The following is a 14744-nucleotide window of genomic DNA, read 5'->3' as shown; positions in this document are numbered from 1 at the left end:
TACACTCCGTACTCCCCTGACGGCCCCCGGGGCCCTCACACTCCGTACTCCCCTGACGGCCCCCGGGGGCCGGCACACTCTGTACTCCTCTGTGGCCCCCGGGGGGCCCTCACTCCGTACTCCCCTAGACGGCCCCCGGGGGCCGGCACACTCTGTACTCCTCCGAGGCCCCTGAGGGCCGGCACACTCTGTACTCCTCTGTGGCCCCCGAGGGCCGGCACACTCTGTACTGCCCCGGGGGCCGCACACTGTGCAGCTGCTGACGGTCTGTTTGTTGTCCTGTAGGCGACGCTGCGATGACGAGCGCTCTGTTCAGCAGTGATGGGGCGGAGGTCATCCGGCGGGAGCTGAGCCCCCCGGAGTCGGGTGAGGCCGTCGGCGCGGACGCAACGCTGGACGACATTTACGAAATTCAGAAGACCGTCAGTTTTATTAAGGAAAAGGCAGCAAAGAAGGTGAGAGGCGGAGCAGAGAGCGGGGGAAGGGGAGGGGAGGGGGGGGGGCTGACGGGAGAACAGCAGAGGGGAGGAAACAATCGGGAGGAGGAGTCATGCAGCCGCACTGAAGGTGGTCCGCCTGGTGCTCCTCCCCCAGTACAAGTCCTGGACTCTGACCCTCATTACACTGATACATTGTAATAAACCTATCAGAGGATGAGCTTCTAGCCCTTAGTTGTAAAGAAGGACATTCACTGACTGCAAGCAAGAGATCTTGGACTGATTGAAGGGGCAGATTTACTAATGCTGTATAAATCCCCTGCTGGCTCTGTAGACTTCTGTAACTTTATATCCCCTCTTAGGTGACTTAGGGCTCATGTCCACGGGCAAAATGTGATTTAAAATCCGCAGCGGATCTCCCGCGCGCGATCCGCACCCATAGGGATGCATTGACCCCCCGCGGGTAGATAAATACCCGCGGATCGTCAATAAAAGTGATTTAAAAAAAAATGGAGCATGAAAAAATCTGGACCATGCTCCATTTTCGTGCGGGTCTCCCGCGGGGGACGGCTCCCGCGGGCTTCTATTGAAGCCTATGGAAGCGCTCCGGAATACCGCGGGAGACCAAAAATAGGAATTTAAAAGAATTACCCGGAGCGGGCGCTGAAGGTCTTCTCTTCCTCACGGCCGCATCTCCTTGCTTCGGCTCGGCGGATGTGCCCGGCGCATGCGCGCGGCACGTCGACGACGTGCCGGCGACGTGCCGCCGGCGTCAGGAATTCATCCGCCGGCCGAAAATGAAGATCCGGCCGTGAGGAAGAGCAGAGCTTCGCCGCCCGCTACGGAAAGGTAAATGCTTTTAAATTGCTATTTTCAGCGCTCATGTCCGCGGGGCAGGAGGGACCCGCTGCAGATTCTACATGTAGAATCTGCAGCGGATCTGATTTTCCCCGTGGACATGAGCCTTAGTGTATACCAAAACTAGTGCTAAACCCTTGGCAGATTTAGCCACACCCTCTTCACAAGGCCACGCCTCTTTCCATCCTAAATGTGGTGTGAAGTTTGTTCAGCGGGTTCTTTGGACTTCTCAGTAGTAAATCTGTTACAATCTGCGGACCGCGTCCTGATCTAACAATGGCGCTGCGCTGACACGTCTGCGCCGTTTCCAGGTGGCTCTGCAGTTCCCGGACGATCTCCTGGTCTGTGCCGTTACCATCGCCAGGAAACTGGAGGAAGCCAGCGTTGCCCAAACCTACATCCTGGGGGACACGTCCTACGGCAGGTGAGGGGCGCCGGCGCGGTGTTGTAAGTCATCGCTTTCTGACCAATATGGCGGCCGCTTCTCCTCTCGCCACCATAAAACGTGTTCTGTTTCCTCCTGGCAGCTGCTGTGTGGATGAGGTGGCGGCTGAACACGTCGGAGCTGAGGTGCTGGTGCATTAATGGGCCGGCCTGCCTGAGCCCGTGTCGGCGGCTGCCCATCACATACGTGTTCGGACATAAAGCCGTGAACGTGGATCTCTGTGCCGAGGCTTTCCAGAAGCGGATCCCCAGCGAGACTCTCCTGTCGTGTGTTCAGTGATGTCGTGTATGATCACGTTCTAGGTATGTGCCCTGTGCTGTCGTACCTGCAGCCGCCTGCAGGGGCGCTGTCCTCCTCTATTAGAAGAGATCAGCGGCTCTGATGGTTTCCCTCCTCTTTTGTTTGCAGGTGAGCTGAAACGTGTTTGGCGGCCAGTTATCCCCGTGCGGTCTTCTGTAAGCTGTCCTGGCTGGAGCAGGCGCCCCCTGCTGGCGAGGTCTATAAGTTTGGCCGGATATTCTCCCCTGACCCCAGTCTCTGCCGGACGGCTACAGCTTCTTCTATGTGGGCGGTGAGGGTGCGACGCTCAGTAACCTTCTGCTGACTTGGCCGCGCTGCGCCTTCTTCAGCTTCAACCCGGTGACCAACGAGTCCAGGAGGGAAGGCGTCCACGTCAACCGCGCCCTCATGAAACGGTACTACCTGATCGAGAAGGCACGAGATGCCCGGGTGGTGGGGCATACTGGTGGGCACCCTGGGGGTCTCCGACTATCTGTCTGCTCTGTCGCACCTGAAGAACGTCATCCATCGGGCCGGGAAGAAGAGTTACCTGCTGTCTATGGGGAAGCTGAACCCCGTCAAGCTGGCCAACTTCCCGGAGGTGGACGTCTTCGTTCTGGTCGCCTGTCCTGAAAACTCGCTGCTGGACTCTTCCAGACTTCTACCAGGCGGTCGTCACCCCGGATGAGATGGAGTTGGCCTGTAACCCGGCCGGGAGTGGGGCGGCTGCTGCATCACTGACTTCCGGGGAATTACTTCCAGGTATGGGGGAGGCGGGCTGAGTGACGCTAAAGGGAGCGCTGAAGAACGCAGAGAGAATCGCGTGGGCGGTAACCTCCTAACATCATGTGACCACTCTTAGGTAATTAACCACGCCAGGACAGAGCAGTCCGCTTTCTGGCAGCCGGTAACTGCCACAATCGGGAGTTCGCCCTGATTTCGGCAGTTAACCATTTAGGTGCCACGGTCAAACATGACGGCATGTCTAAAGAGTCAGTGGGAGGCGGACCCCATCAGGACCCCCCCACAACACAATCAGGGGGGCATCACAGCCTGGAGCCCACTGAAGAATTCCATAGCTGCCTGTCAAGTCGTCAATACTGAAGTACTGCAGTGTAGGGTACAAGCCATTAAATAATTGCAAGTTCAAGCGCCGGGGGGGAAACTAAGTGAGCGTAAAAAAAAGAGTTAAAAGTTAAAAAAACTTAATTCCTTAAAAAAGCTAAAGAGTTTTTTTTTTTTAAATAACCATTTTTGATCTCGCCGCGTTCGTAAAAGTTGAAGCAATTAAAATATTCCAATTTGCATCCCGTATTTTGAGGACCATAAAAAAAAATCCCAAAATTCAGATAGATTTTATTATTTTGGCGTCCAAGCTCCTAAAAATGTGAATAAAGGGATGAAAAGGGCGAATGTTTCCCCAAACGGTACGAAAAAAAACATCCACAAAAAAAGAACAATCACGGCCGCCGAAACAATAAGACCGGTCGGCGCGCAGAATGCGGCGCTCTTGTTTTATTTTATTAATTTTATGTAATTACTTCTTAAAATTAGAAATACATTAGCGGCTCGTGTCCGCGGGCGGCTGTGAATTCGGAGTCCACTTAGGCACCAGATAGTGCTAAATCTGTGGTACTGAAGGGGGTTAAGACTAACGCTCGGACCGCCTGAGGTCCCGATTCACAATGCAGCCAGATTGAAGTCACTAGCAGTGTCTAATGGAGCAGCGCTGCAGTATAAAGCACAAGGAGAGGAAAGAGCAGTAGAGGTCTGTGTTACCCTCCTTCCTGTGTTATGATGTCATAGGGGGTCCGGCTCATGTGGAGTTCCCAGAGATTAACCCTGAAGACGCAGAGAGAACGGATGTCTCCTTGATCACGGGGGAGCTGAGGTCTCTGCGATTCTCATCGTTGGCGGCGGAAGCTTCAGAGGAGCCCCGGACAACCCTGGCACAAAGGAACAGTAATACCACAGTGGCAGAACTGGGGCCTGCAGGTGAGGGGCGGGCCACCCATTATATATAATGTGATCATCAGAAATGCCTGCAGATTGTGGTGTGACTTGTGTCCCCTGTAGCTGATTGTCCTCCAGATGCCCAATGGTGAATTTTAGGTTTTCTCCCTAAAAATATCCACATAATCTATGAATCCCTTTCTTTACTTATCTTGCTCTTGAATTACATTGTGTCTTATTCTCAAGTCACATCTAGAGCTGCACTCAAGTTTTTGCGTTTTCATCATCTGGAACGCCAATCACCTGCTGGTGGAAGTGTGGGCACCCCAGCTGCTAATTACCTTCATGGTGACTAGCCATCGGCATGCGTGCCGACAGAGAAGGCACTTAGTGTCGCCCACAGCGGCCCCAGTAGTAATAGCGTCGCCCACAGCGGCCCCAGTAGTAATAGCGTCGCCCACAGCGGCCCCAGTAGTAATAGCGTCGCCCACAGCGGCCCCAGTAGTAATAGCGTCGCCCACAGCGGCCCCAGTAGTAATAGCGTCGCCCACAGCGGCCCCAGTAGTAATAGCGTCGCCCACAGCGGCCCCAGTAGTAATAGCGTCGCCCACAGCGGCCCCAGTAGTAATAGCGTCGCCCACAGCGGCCCCAGTAGTAATAGCGTCGCCCACAGCGGCCCCAGTAGTAATAGCGTCGCCCACAGCGGCCCCAGTAGTAATAGCGTCGCCCACAGCGGCCCCAGTAGTAATAGCGTCGCCCACAGCGGCCCCAGCAGTAGTAGGCGACCCCCACCCAGCGGCCCCAGCAGTAGCAGGCGACCCGCACCCAGCGGCTCCAGCAGTAGCGGGCGACCCCCCCACCCAGCGGCCCCAGCAGTAGCGGGCGACCCCCCACCCAGGGGCCCCAGCAGTAGCGGGCGACCCCCCCCCCCCACCCAGGGGCCCCAGCAGTAGCGGGCGAACCCCCCCCCCACCCAGGGGCCCCAGCAGTAGCGGGCGAACCCCCCCCCCCACCCAGGGGCCCCAGCAGTAGTGGGCGACCCCCCCCCCCCCCACCCAGGGGCCCCAGCAGTAGTGGGCGACCCCCCCCCCCCCACCCAGGGGCCCCAGCAGTAGTGGGCGACCCCCCCCCCCCCACCCAGGGGCCCCAGCAGTAGTGGGCGACCCCCACCCCCCCCACCCAGGGGCCCCCAGCAGTAGTGGGCGACCCCCCCCCCCCCCCACCCAGGGGCCCCAGCAGTAGTGGGCGACCCCCCCCCCCCCCACCCAGGGGCCCCAGCAGTAGTGGGCGACCCCCCCCATCCCCCCCCCACCCAGGGGCCCCAGCAGTAGTGGGCGACCCCCCCCATCCCCCCCCCACCCAGGGGCCCCAGCAGTAGTGGGCGACCCCCCCCCCCCCCCACCCAGGGGCCCCAGCAGTAGTGGGCGACCCCCCCCCCCCCCCCCACCCAGGGGCCCCAGCAGTAGTGGGCGACCCCCCCCCCCCCGCCCAGGGGCCCCAGCAGTAGTGGGCGACCCCCCCCCACCCAGGGGCCCCAGCAGTAGTGGGCGACCCCCCCACCCAGGGGCCCCAGCAGTAGTGGGCGACCCCCCCCCCCCCCCCCCCCCCCCACCCAGGGGCCCCAGCAGTAGTGGGCGACCCCCCCCCCCCCCACCCAGGGGCCCCAGCAGTAGTGGGCGACCCCCCCCCCCCCCACCCAGGGGCCCCAGCAGTAGTGGGCGACCCCCCCCCCCCCCACCCAGGGGCCCCAGCAGTAGTGGGCGACCCCCCCCCCCCCCCCACCCAGGGGCCCCAGCAGTAGTGGGCGACCCCCACCCAGGGGCCCCAGCAGTAGTGGGCGACCCCCCCCCCCCCCACCCAGGGGCCCCAGCAGTAGTGGGCGACCCCCCCACCCCCACCCAGGGGCCCCAGCAGTAGTGGGCGACCCCCCCCCCCCCCACCCAGGGGCCCCAGCAGTAGTGGGCGACCCCCCCCCCCCCCACCCAGGGGCCCCAGCAGTAGTGGGCGACCCCCCCCCCCCCCCACCCAGGGGCCCCAGCAGTAGTGGGCGACCCCCCCCCCCCCCACCCAGGGGCCCCAGCAGTAGTGGGCGACCCCCCCCCCCCCACCCAGGGGCCCCAGCAGTAGTGGGCGACGCCCCCCCCCCCACCCAGGGGCCCCAGCAGTAGTGGGCGACCCCCCCCCCACCCAGGGGCCCCAGCAGTAGTGCGCGACCCCCCCACCCAGGGGCCCCAGCAGTAGTGGGCGACCCCCCACCCAGGGGCCCCAGCAGTAGTGGGCGACCCCCCCCCACCCAGGGGCCCCAGCAGTTATAGGCCCACCCCCCCACAGTGGCCCCGGCAGTTATAGGCCCACCCCCCCCACAGTGGCCCCGGCAGTTATAGGCCCACCCCCCCACAGTGGCCCCGGCAGTTATGGGCGACCCCCTGATAGGTTTGCGACCTCAGCTCTAGGCACATTTAGAGCTGCATTCACCACTGTGGCTTTATCTGGTGTTATACTCCAGTCACATCCAGAGCTGCATTTATAGTCATACTGGTCAGAACTTGAGATCGATGTGCATTGATCTGACAGACGCATCCTCTGCTGAAATCCTCTGGTACTGCACTGCATTATGGTCAATATAGTTTTTCTCTCACCTCCTCCTGCTCTCTTCTCCAGCCTCCTTCCTGTCTTCGCGGAGCTGGCGGGGATTGGACAAGGCTTTGGGAGAGACGCCAGTCGTGAAAGCTGTCGAGGGACGTAGAGGGATCGCAATAGCTTATGAGGACGAAGTAAACGGCTGATGGGATGATCTCTGCTGACTGTCGCCCCTCCCCCACCATGGATGGGCGCTGATCATTATTCACCTGTGTGTGGTCTCACGGCGGACGGCGCCATCCTTGAGTCTGCCCTGCGTGAGAGGAGGTTGAATCAGTCAGATATCTGCGTCCTGACTGCGGTGGCTGCAGATGAGGAGGATCGCACATCGCTCTACTGCAGACCGTACAGAATCGGCGGCGGCTGTGGGTGGGCGGAGTCCGGGCGTTGATGTCTCTTCGCTGCTGCTGCTTCCATCTGGCATGTGTGTTTCTTAGTTCTTTGCAGCCCTGTCCAATCCACCAGGACAGCGGAAGCTCCGCCATCATTCAGGACGGTTTCCATACATGAAATGTACTCAAATAAAAGCTGTAACTTATATACGTTTTTATGGTGTGATGACTTCTCATCATTTTCAAAATCTCTGCTTGTTGTCAGTGACCGGGAAATGCTTGTTGTCAGCCTGAGGCTCACAAACTTACTGGTTGTTACAAGGTATCAGTGCAGGGAAGCACTTCTGGGCAGCTTGTGGAACTCGCCGAGTGCTGATGATACATTGTATCCCCCACTATATAATAGCTGATACATTGTGTAACTAGTATAATGTACACTGACCGCCCCTTTATCACCCCCATCTAGTGGCGTCTGTCTCCTTTGGACTTCAGAACTACAGTAATTCCTTGCAGTGTAGATTCCACTCTGTAATGCAATCCTCCTGCAGGAATATTGGCCCCTGTGGACAGGAAGCTTCTTGTAGTCGCAGCAGATTAGATGGCGGTGCTGACATGTTCTGCCGGCTGACATGAAGGGGTCAGCGATTCATGCTGCTTGCACCAAATTCTGACCTCCCATCAGCAACAGAAATCTGGACCCATCTGACCAGGAGATGTTTCTCCGCTGCTCAGTGATACAAGTTTTGCGCTCTTTTGCCCGCTGGAGTCTTTTCTTTCTGTTTCTCTTAGACACAATGGCGCTGGAACTGGTTTCCTGCTGTTATACCATCCGTGCGGAGGAACGGCGAGTTGTGCGTTCGGACACGTTAGTTGGCGCTCCAGCGTTTTTCCTTTTTTGTCAGTGATATTGGGGATACAGGTGGTATTAGCTGCCACTAGGAGGTGACCTAAAGCCTGACTTCTCCTTCTGATATACCCTTTCTTCCCTGCTGGGAAAGCCCAGTTTTAGCTTTATGTCCGAGGGCGGACAGACATGACTCATGTCTGAACAGAATTTTTATTTTTTTTATCAAGACACATGTTTGTGGGTGTAGGTTCTCCTATATTCCCACAGGGCAGTGGGCAGCAGGCAGCCACGTAGCTCACTTGTTCTCCCCACTCCTGAAGATGATTGTGGCACATCCGCCCAGGCGAGGTGCTCTCCGGCTTCCCTGCAGGCTGCTCTGCACCCTGTTTAACGTAAGATGCGCAGCCCCGGACGACGTGGTCAGTGGAGTTTACACCGGTGTGCCCTACTCTCTGTTCGCCCACTCACAAAGGGGAAGATGCAGGAGCACCATCAGGATCAGGGGCACCCATGTCGGGTTATCCCCACAGGTTATTGCAGGTATTACTCCAAATCGGAATGGCTAAGACCCCTGGCACAAGTGGTTCTTTTCATGGTTGATAGGTTTGACCGTGGCATGCCCTCTCACGGTAGACCACTCAAACACTCCAGACATTTATGGTCCAGCCGCCGCAATGTCTCCGCAGGTAATTTCTCCATTAATCCATCTCAGGTGGCAGATTCGGAACATTCGAAGGGGAACTCTCTGAGAATCGTTCTGCACCAGAGTTGGAGGCGGAGCGCTCATCCAAGACGGCGGCTGCATTTGATAGCCTTATTACTGTTGTTAAGAATTAACTTTAATATGTCTGAGGAGAGATCCTAAGACTATCAGAAGTCCCACTCCTTCAACCACCCTAGGAGGCTCCTAAGCTCTTTTCCAGGCACAAGTAGTTTGAGGAAGTGCTCTCCCTGGAACTGACAGGATTTGAACCAGAAGTGGTCCGTTCCCCCTAGGGTGACCCGCCAATTGCTCGCTTATCCAAGCATACCACCATTCCGATGGAGGATCGTGCGTCATTCTCTGATCCGTGTGATAAGAAGATGGAATCCCTTCTTCCAACTTTTGAATCCATGGGTTCTGCTCTACGACCGGTGTTCGCAGCACCATGGATATGTCATAACGTTGTCACGCCAAACAGCTTCGCTGAGAGGTCCTCCCTGTGGACGTCTCTTCACAAGTGGAGATGCTGCTCGCGCAATTAGCGGTTGGTGGCGGTTTCGCCTGTGAGGCCACCCTAGTTCCTGCGCGACTGTTAGCATGCACCTCGGCGTCGTCAGTGATATGACGTCTCGTCCTCTGGCTGAAGGCGTGGGATGCAGACACCACTTCTAAGAAAAAGCTGACAACTTCCCTTCCGGGCCTCACACTTGTATGGGGACAAGCTGGAGAAGATTATTTAGGAGGTCACAGGGAGCAAAAGCACTCTGTTAGCTCAAAACAGGCCAAAACATACTTGGCCCGGCACCCAAAGGCAACACGTCCTTTCGTCGCTCTAGCCTGCGGTCGACAGACTTGCTACGGGTTCGCAGGAGTAAAAGAAACATCCCTCCTACTAACTGCGCCCTGCGTGGCAGCAGCGACCTCGCCTCGCAGGGGTTCAGTTGGCAAAGTTCCAGTCCACATGCTCAAGTTTGTGCCAGACGCCTGGGTTCAGGAGATCATCACCTCCAGTTGTGCCATCGAGTTCATCAGAACTCCATTGGCTCAATTTTTCGCATCCCCCGTTCCCAGATGTCCCGCCAAGGCCAGAAAACTCCTTTGGGGCATCGAACATCTATTAGCACAGCCATTGCTTTACAGGGTTTTACTCAAACTTGTTCGTCGTTCCAAAGAAGGATGCCTCAATTCGTCCAGTACTGGACCTCAAACGACTGAACTGGTACATTCATGTACAGCATCGCATGGGGTCCATCCACTCGGTCATAGTGTCCTTGGACCGCCACGAATTCCTGTCATTGATCGACTTCCAGGATGCGTATCTACACGATCCAATTCGGCAAGCACATCAACGGTTCCTGCGGTTTGACATTCAAGACAGGCATTATCAGTTCCTGGCCCTCCCCTTTGGGTTGGCAATGGCTCCCAGGGTCTTCACCAAGTTGCTGACAGCCATAATGGAACTCCTTCACAACAAGGAAATCATAGCCATACCTTGCCTGGACCTCATGAAGGTCCCATCGCAGACAGCCAGTCTGGAGAGTTTGCACATCTCCTTACTCACTCTGGTTTGGTTTGGCTCGTCCCTGTTGGGGGTCTTCAATGGAGACCAGTGCTGATGTTGCCTGAGTCCAAATTCAAAGGAAAGTTATAACGAGTACTCGTAGGAGAGAACCATAAGAAGCCACTACACACACAGTCTAGTGAATCAAAATGAATTCTACTTTATTGTTGAACATTGTCAGTTTTTATACAAGAGGAAAAGAAGGCGTATCCAAATGTTGCCTGATACGAAGATTAGTATTACAACAGGTCAAACTACTTTACATTCTAATATTGCTGACCAAGGCCTCATTCTAACAGATTACCATATGGCTGCAAACCAAGGCCTTCTAAACACAAAGGTATCAGCACACTCCTGTGTGAAGTGGACATCAAACAGTTGCATATGGTCATAAATATTGACTCCACATTGTCTGAGTACAAACTTAATTACACCTCTGCCTAGACCACGATGTAATCTTAAATCTCCATCATGTTAAGTTCACCCTTGTCTCCAAGTCAATCGGATTTGCACATCAAAGAGGGGGCATTGTTTCTAGTTTGCACATAAAACTGGTTTAGCCACCTACTCAGTATATTCTGGTCAAAGGTTCAAATTGTAATCAAGATGGCTGAATGAAATCTAAATTATCATACATTTAGTAGTTTAAAATCATCATTCAATTAATATCCCTTTTGACATATGATTCTATATCCACGTTCTATTAGCAACTTCCGGAATGTTTTACATATTTTTCATTTCCATAATACATAACATTATACAACTAGATAACTAATGTCACATTTATTACACTGTTTCCTTATCTTTCTTATGTTAGGTTATTTAAAAATAGGATTAACCCCTAACATCCCCTCACAGCATCTGGAGTTCCTGGGGATGACCCTGGACACTGTGTGGGCATGCTTATTTCTACCAGTCGCAAAGCGTCAGGTGCTTCAGCGTCAGGTTCTGGACCTTCGCCAACTGCGCTCCATTTCCATCTGGCATGCAATGAGAGTCTTGGATCTCATGGTGGCGTTCTTTCCGGCCATACCCTTCTCACAGTTTCGCTCACGGGACCTGCAGCGAATTCTTCTTTCTCTTTGAAAGAAGGACCTGATGAGCCTGGACTATCACATCAGTCTTCCAAAGACGCTCCGCTGCTCCCTGAAGTGGTGGGTGTCATCTCTTATACTCCAAGGTCAGTCGTTCCTCAACCTCCACTGGAGATTGATCACCACCGACACCAGCCTCCTGGGCTGGGGGGAAACCCTCCCTCCGCACACGGTGCAGCACCTGTGGTCTGCTGCGGAAACATCTCCCAATTAACATCCTGGAGCTTCGGGCAATTTATCTGTCAATTTTCAACTTTGCGCCTCGTCTACAAGGCCACCCACTCCGAGTCCAGATGGACAACGCAATGGCCCTTGCATATATTAACTGCCAAGGCGGAACCTTCAGCACTCAGGCAATGGCAGAGGTGGCCCACATCCTAACCTGGGCCGTGGACAACATGCCAGCAATATAAGCAGTATACATACCCGGAGTGGACAATTGGGTCGCTGAGTACCTAAGTAGAACAATGTTAGATCAAGGTGAGTGGCGACTTCATCCGGACGTCTTTCAAGAACTTTGTCATCGTTGGGGACAGCCAGACATTGACCTCATGGCCTCCAGGCTCAACTGCAAGATATGCCGGTTCATGACGAGGTCCCAGGACCCTCGTGCCTTACAGTGGACACCCTCGTCATCCTGTGGTCCGGGCTCTGGTTTCCGTACCTATTCCCTCCGTTCACTCTGTTACACAGGATCATAAAGAAAGTCAAAAGGGAGAGCATTCCGGTGCTGCTCATCGCTCCGGATTGCCGCGTCAGGCATGGTATGCTGAATGAATGGATCTGATCATTGACATGCCCTGGCGTCTTTGGCTCGGTGAAGACCTCCTCTTGCAAGGACCCCTCTTCCACCAGCATTTACCAACACTGCATTTGATGGTCTGCAAGTTAAATCTGCGTTGCTGAGAGCTTTAGGAGTGACGGATCCGGTCATCCGCACCATGATTAGGGCACGGAAACGGTCATCTTTGCATCTGGAGGCACTTTTCCGTCTGCTGCAGTTGGTGCATTGCACAGAGAAGGCCCTTCACAAGCTCGATCTCGTCCGAGCTCTGAGAATTTACTTCGCGCAGACAGCCTCGTACCGACGTTCGGACGCCCTGTTTATGCTCGTACATCGTGGTCAAGCCGCCTCCAAGGGCATGATTTTGTGCTGGATTTGTTGGCGGTGGCTGAGGGCCAGACCCCACCCCACCCCCACCGCTCCCCTTACAAGTGACTGCTCACTCGACCAGGGCTTTTGGATCATTATGGGCAGTGTGCCATGGGGCATCTGCCGTGCAGGTGTGTAAGGCGGCTACATGGTCCTCTAGGCACACCTTCACCAACTTTTCCAGGGTGCATGTGGTGGCATTGGCTGATGCCTCGCTCAGCCACAAGGTTCTACAGCTGTGATCTGACATGGCCGCACATTATAATTCCCCCCCAAGGGGGCGGCTCATGTACGGCCAACTGTATCCTGTATCCCCCATATTCCTAACAAGAAAATGCAATTTTTTACTGTGTTGTTGTGTTTCCAGGTCATTTGGCCCCCTGTTGGACCCTTGGTGCTCAGATCTCACATGATGTGACTAGTGCCATGCTGTTCTGTACTGTGTCATTGTGTTTCACAGTTTTGGTTGTGCTTCTCTGCTAGGACTCCTACCACTGCTTGCTGATGAACTGACCTTACCCAGCAGGCAGGAAGGGGTATAGCTGACAGGAGGAGTCAAGTTTTGTTCAAGCTTTCTGTCGCCTGCTAATGGCAGCTACTACTCACTGCATCCTGCATCCCCGATATCCGGGTCAAGAGAAGGATTTTATGGTAAGTAAAAATAATCCTGTTTTTCAGCTGTAGTGCCTGTTGGTCAGAACGATTCCTGACATCCTCCTCCGACCCCTTTCACTGATGAGTTATTTCCCTCCACAGGATCCCCTTTTGCTGGATGTTTTCCTTGATCGCACCATTCTCTGTATACTCTCCACACCGTTACACGAGAACACCCCCCACCCCCCGTGGTTGGCAGTGAGACCCCGGCTAGTCCAGCACTGATGACCGGCCTCGTTGGAAGTCACTCCGATCGCTGGATTTTCCCATCTAATGTGGATTCACACTGAAGCTGATCCATGGAAAACTTGTCACACGATTTTATGCCGCACTGCGGGGTCACGGGGAGGATTACCATACAGGGGAGCGCCAATCATGAGGGTCCGGACCTGCGGTTTTTACTCCCCACTTGAAAAACTTCAGGACTCTGTTCTTTATCCATGCCGTCGCTGTCGGATGGTCGTTGTTTTTTGCGGATGACTTGTATTCTTAGAGCTGCTGTGTAATGCACCTTACAATGTACTGAAACATTTTTTGAAGTGGAGTGAAATGGAAAAGAAAATGTAATTCCACCATCTTTGTGGGGGAGTCGTCTTGTTTTACAGCGTACACCAGGGCAAAAGTGACGCAACTTTCGTCGGTGCGATTACAACAATACCAAATGTATTTATGTTTTTTCTCTGTACCTTTTATGAGAAATTTTTTTTTAAAGATTTTCTTTTTTGCTGCCATCTTCTGACCGCCATAACCTTTTTATCTTTGTCTTTGGCGCCGTGTGAAAGCTCATTTTTTGCAGGACGTTCTGTAGTTTCTGTTGCTTTCGGAGTAGATCGCTATTTTTTTCATGGAGACTGGGTAACCAGAAAAAGCACGATTGTTTTTTTTTGTCTGACGATATTCACCGTGCGGAATAAATGATGCATTATTTTGCAAGGACTTTTACGGACACGGCGCAAATGTTTTGTTTTCATTTTTTATTCTAAATACAGGAAAAGTTTTTTTTATTTATTTTAAATTAATTTTTTTAAACTTTTATTTATTTATTTTTTACAGTAATACATTGTTTTCCACTTTTCTTTCTTTTTTCTGAACCCACACAGGGAACATGGATGTGCGATCATTTGATCACTTATACCATATACTACAATACTTGAGTATTTGTAATCTCCTAGCATTTTATGAAGATGGGCCCATTGTGCGTGGGACCACTCAGCTAGTCACAGGCTTCAGCAGTGATTCTTCTATGGCCGCTGAAGCCTGTGAGTGGCTGATCGGTCACATGCACAATGTACGGCACGTGACTACCCGTTGCTTATTCCAGGTTCTGTGCGGTGGGTAAACGGGTCTGTAGCGCTCAATTTTATTTTAAACCAGTTTTACCTTTTGTATGTCCCAGAAAAACCCTTTAATAGCTTAGTGATGCCACTGCTTCTCATTGTTGTATTCTTGAGGAGCAGAGCTGCAGGGTAAAGCATGGAGGTGGGACAGGTCAGCAGCCTAAACCTCTGATGAGACGGGGTGGTTTTAAGACTCTATCAACTGTGCTGGGGTTACTGGTCATAGCTGTGCCGTAATGGACCTAAGATACAACAGCCGTGGACAAATGGATATATAACTTGGCGCCCGCCATAAATAACGAGGACGATGCCGTAGCCTCACTTTCTAAATAAATGATGTAAGGTTGGAGTCCCCCTTTAAAAGCGGCTGCCCATGCAGTTCTGTGATTGTTTGCCTGCTGTTTGGCCACCAGGGGGCGATGTTATCACAGTTTTATTTACGAAGACCTGA

The 14744-nt window shown here is 54.0% G+C and overlaps 1 protein-coding gene across 1 annotated transcript in view; it reads left to right on the top strand.

Annotated features, from left to right (window-relative positions):
- Positions 1-7158, top strand: part of DPH2 (diphthamide biosynthesis 2) — a 7588-nt gene extending 430 nt beyond the window's left edge. The window contains 14 exon segments of the mRNA XM_066597952.1: positions 286-455; positions 1607-1719; positions 1823-1877; positions 1879-1981; positions 1984-2004; positions 2007-2048; positions 2154-2276; positions 2279-2475; positions 2477-2674; positions 2676-2727; positions 2730-2767; positions 2769-2781; positions 3826-4014; positions 6634-7158. Coding sequence (XP_066454049.1) covers positions 286-455; positions 1607-1719; positions 1823-1877; positions 1879-1981; positions 1984-2004; positions 2007-2048; positions 2154-2276; positions 2279-2475; positions 2477-2674; positions 2676-2727; positions 2730-2767; positions 2769-2781; positions 3826-4014; positions 6634-6758 — 1439 coding nt within the window. The 3' untranslated portion in view covers positions 6759-7158.
- The last annotated feature ends 7586 nt before the right edge of the window (positions 7159-14744 follow it).

Source organism: Eleutherodactylus coqui, chromosome 3, assembly GCF_035609145.1.
Source record: "Eleutherodactylus coqui strain aEleCoq1 chromosome 3, aEleCoq1.hap1, whole genome shotgun sequence".
Lineage (NCBI taxonomy): Eukaryota > Metazoa > Chordata > Amphibia > Anura > Eleutherodactylidae > Eleutherodactylus > Eleutherodactylus coqui.
The sequence above is the reverse complement of the archived record's forward strand: the minus strand, read 5'-3'. Positions and strand labels throughout refer to the sequence as shown.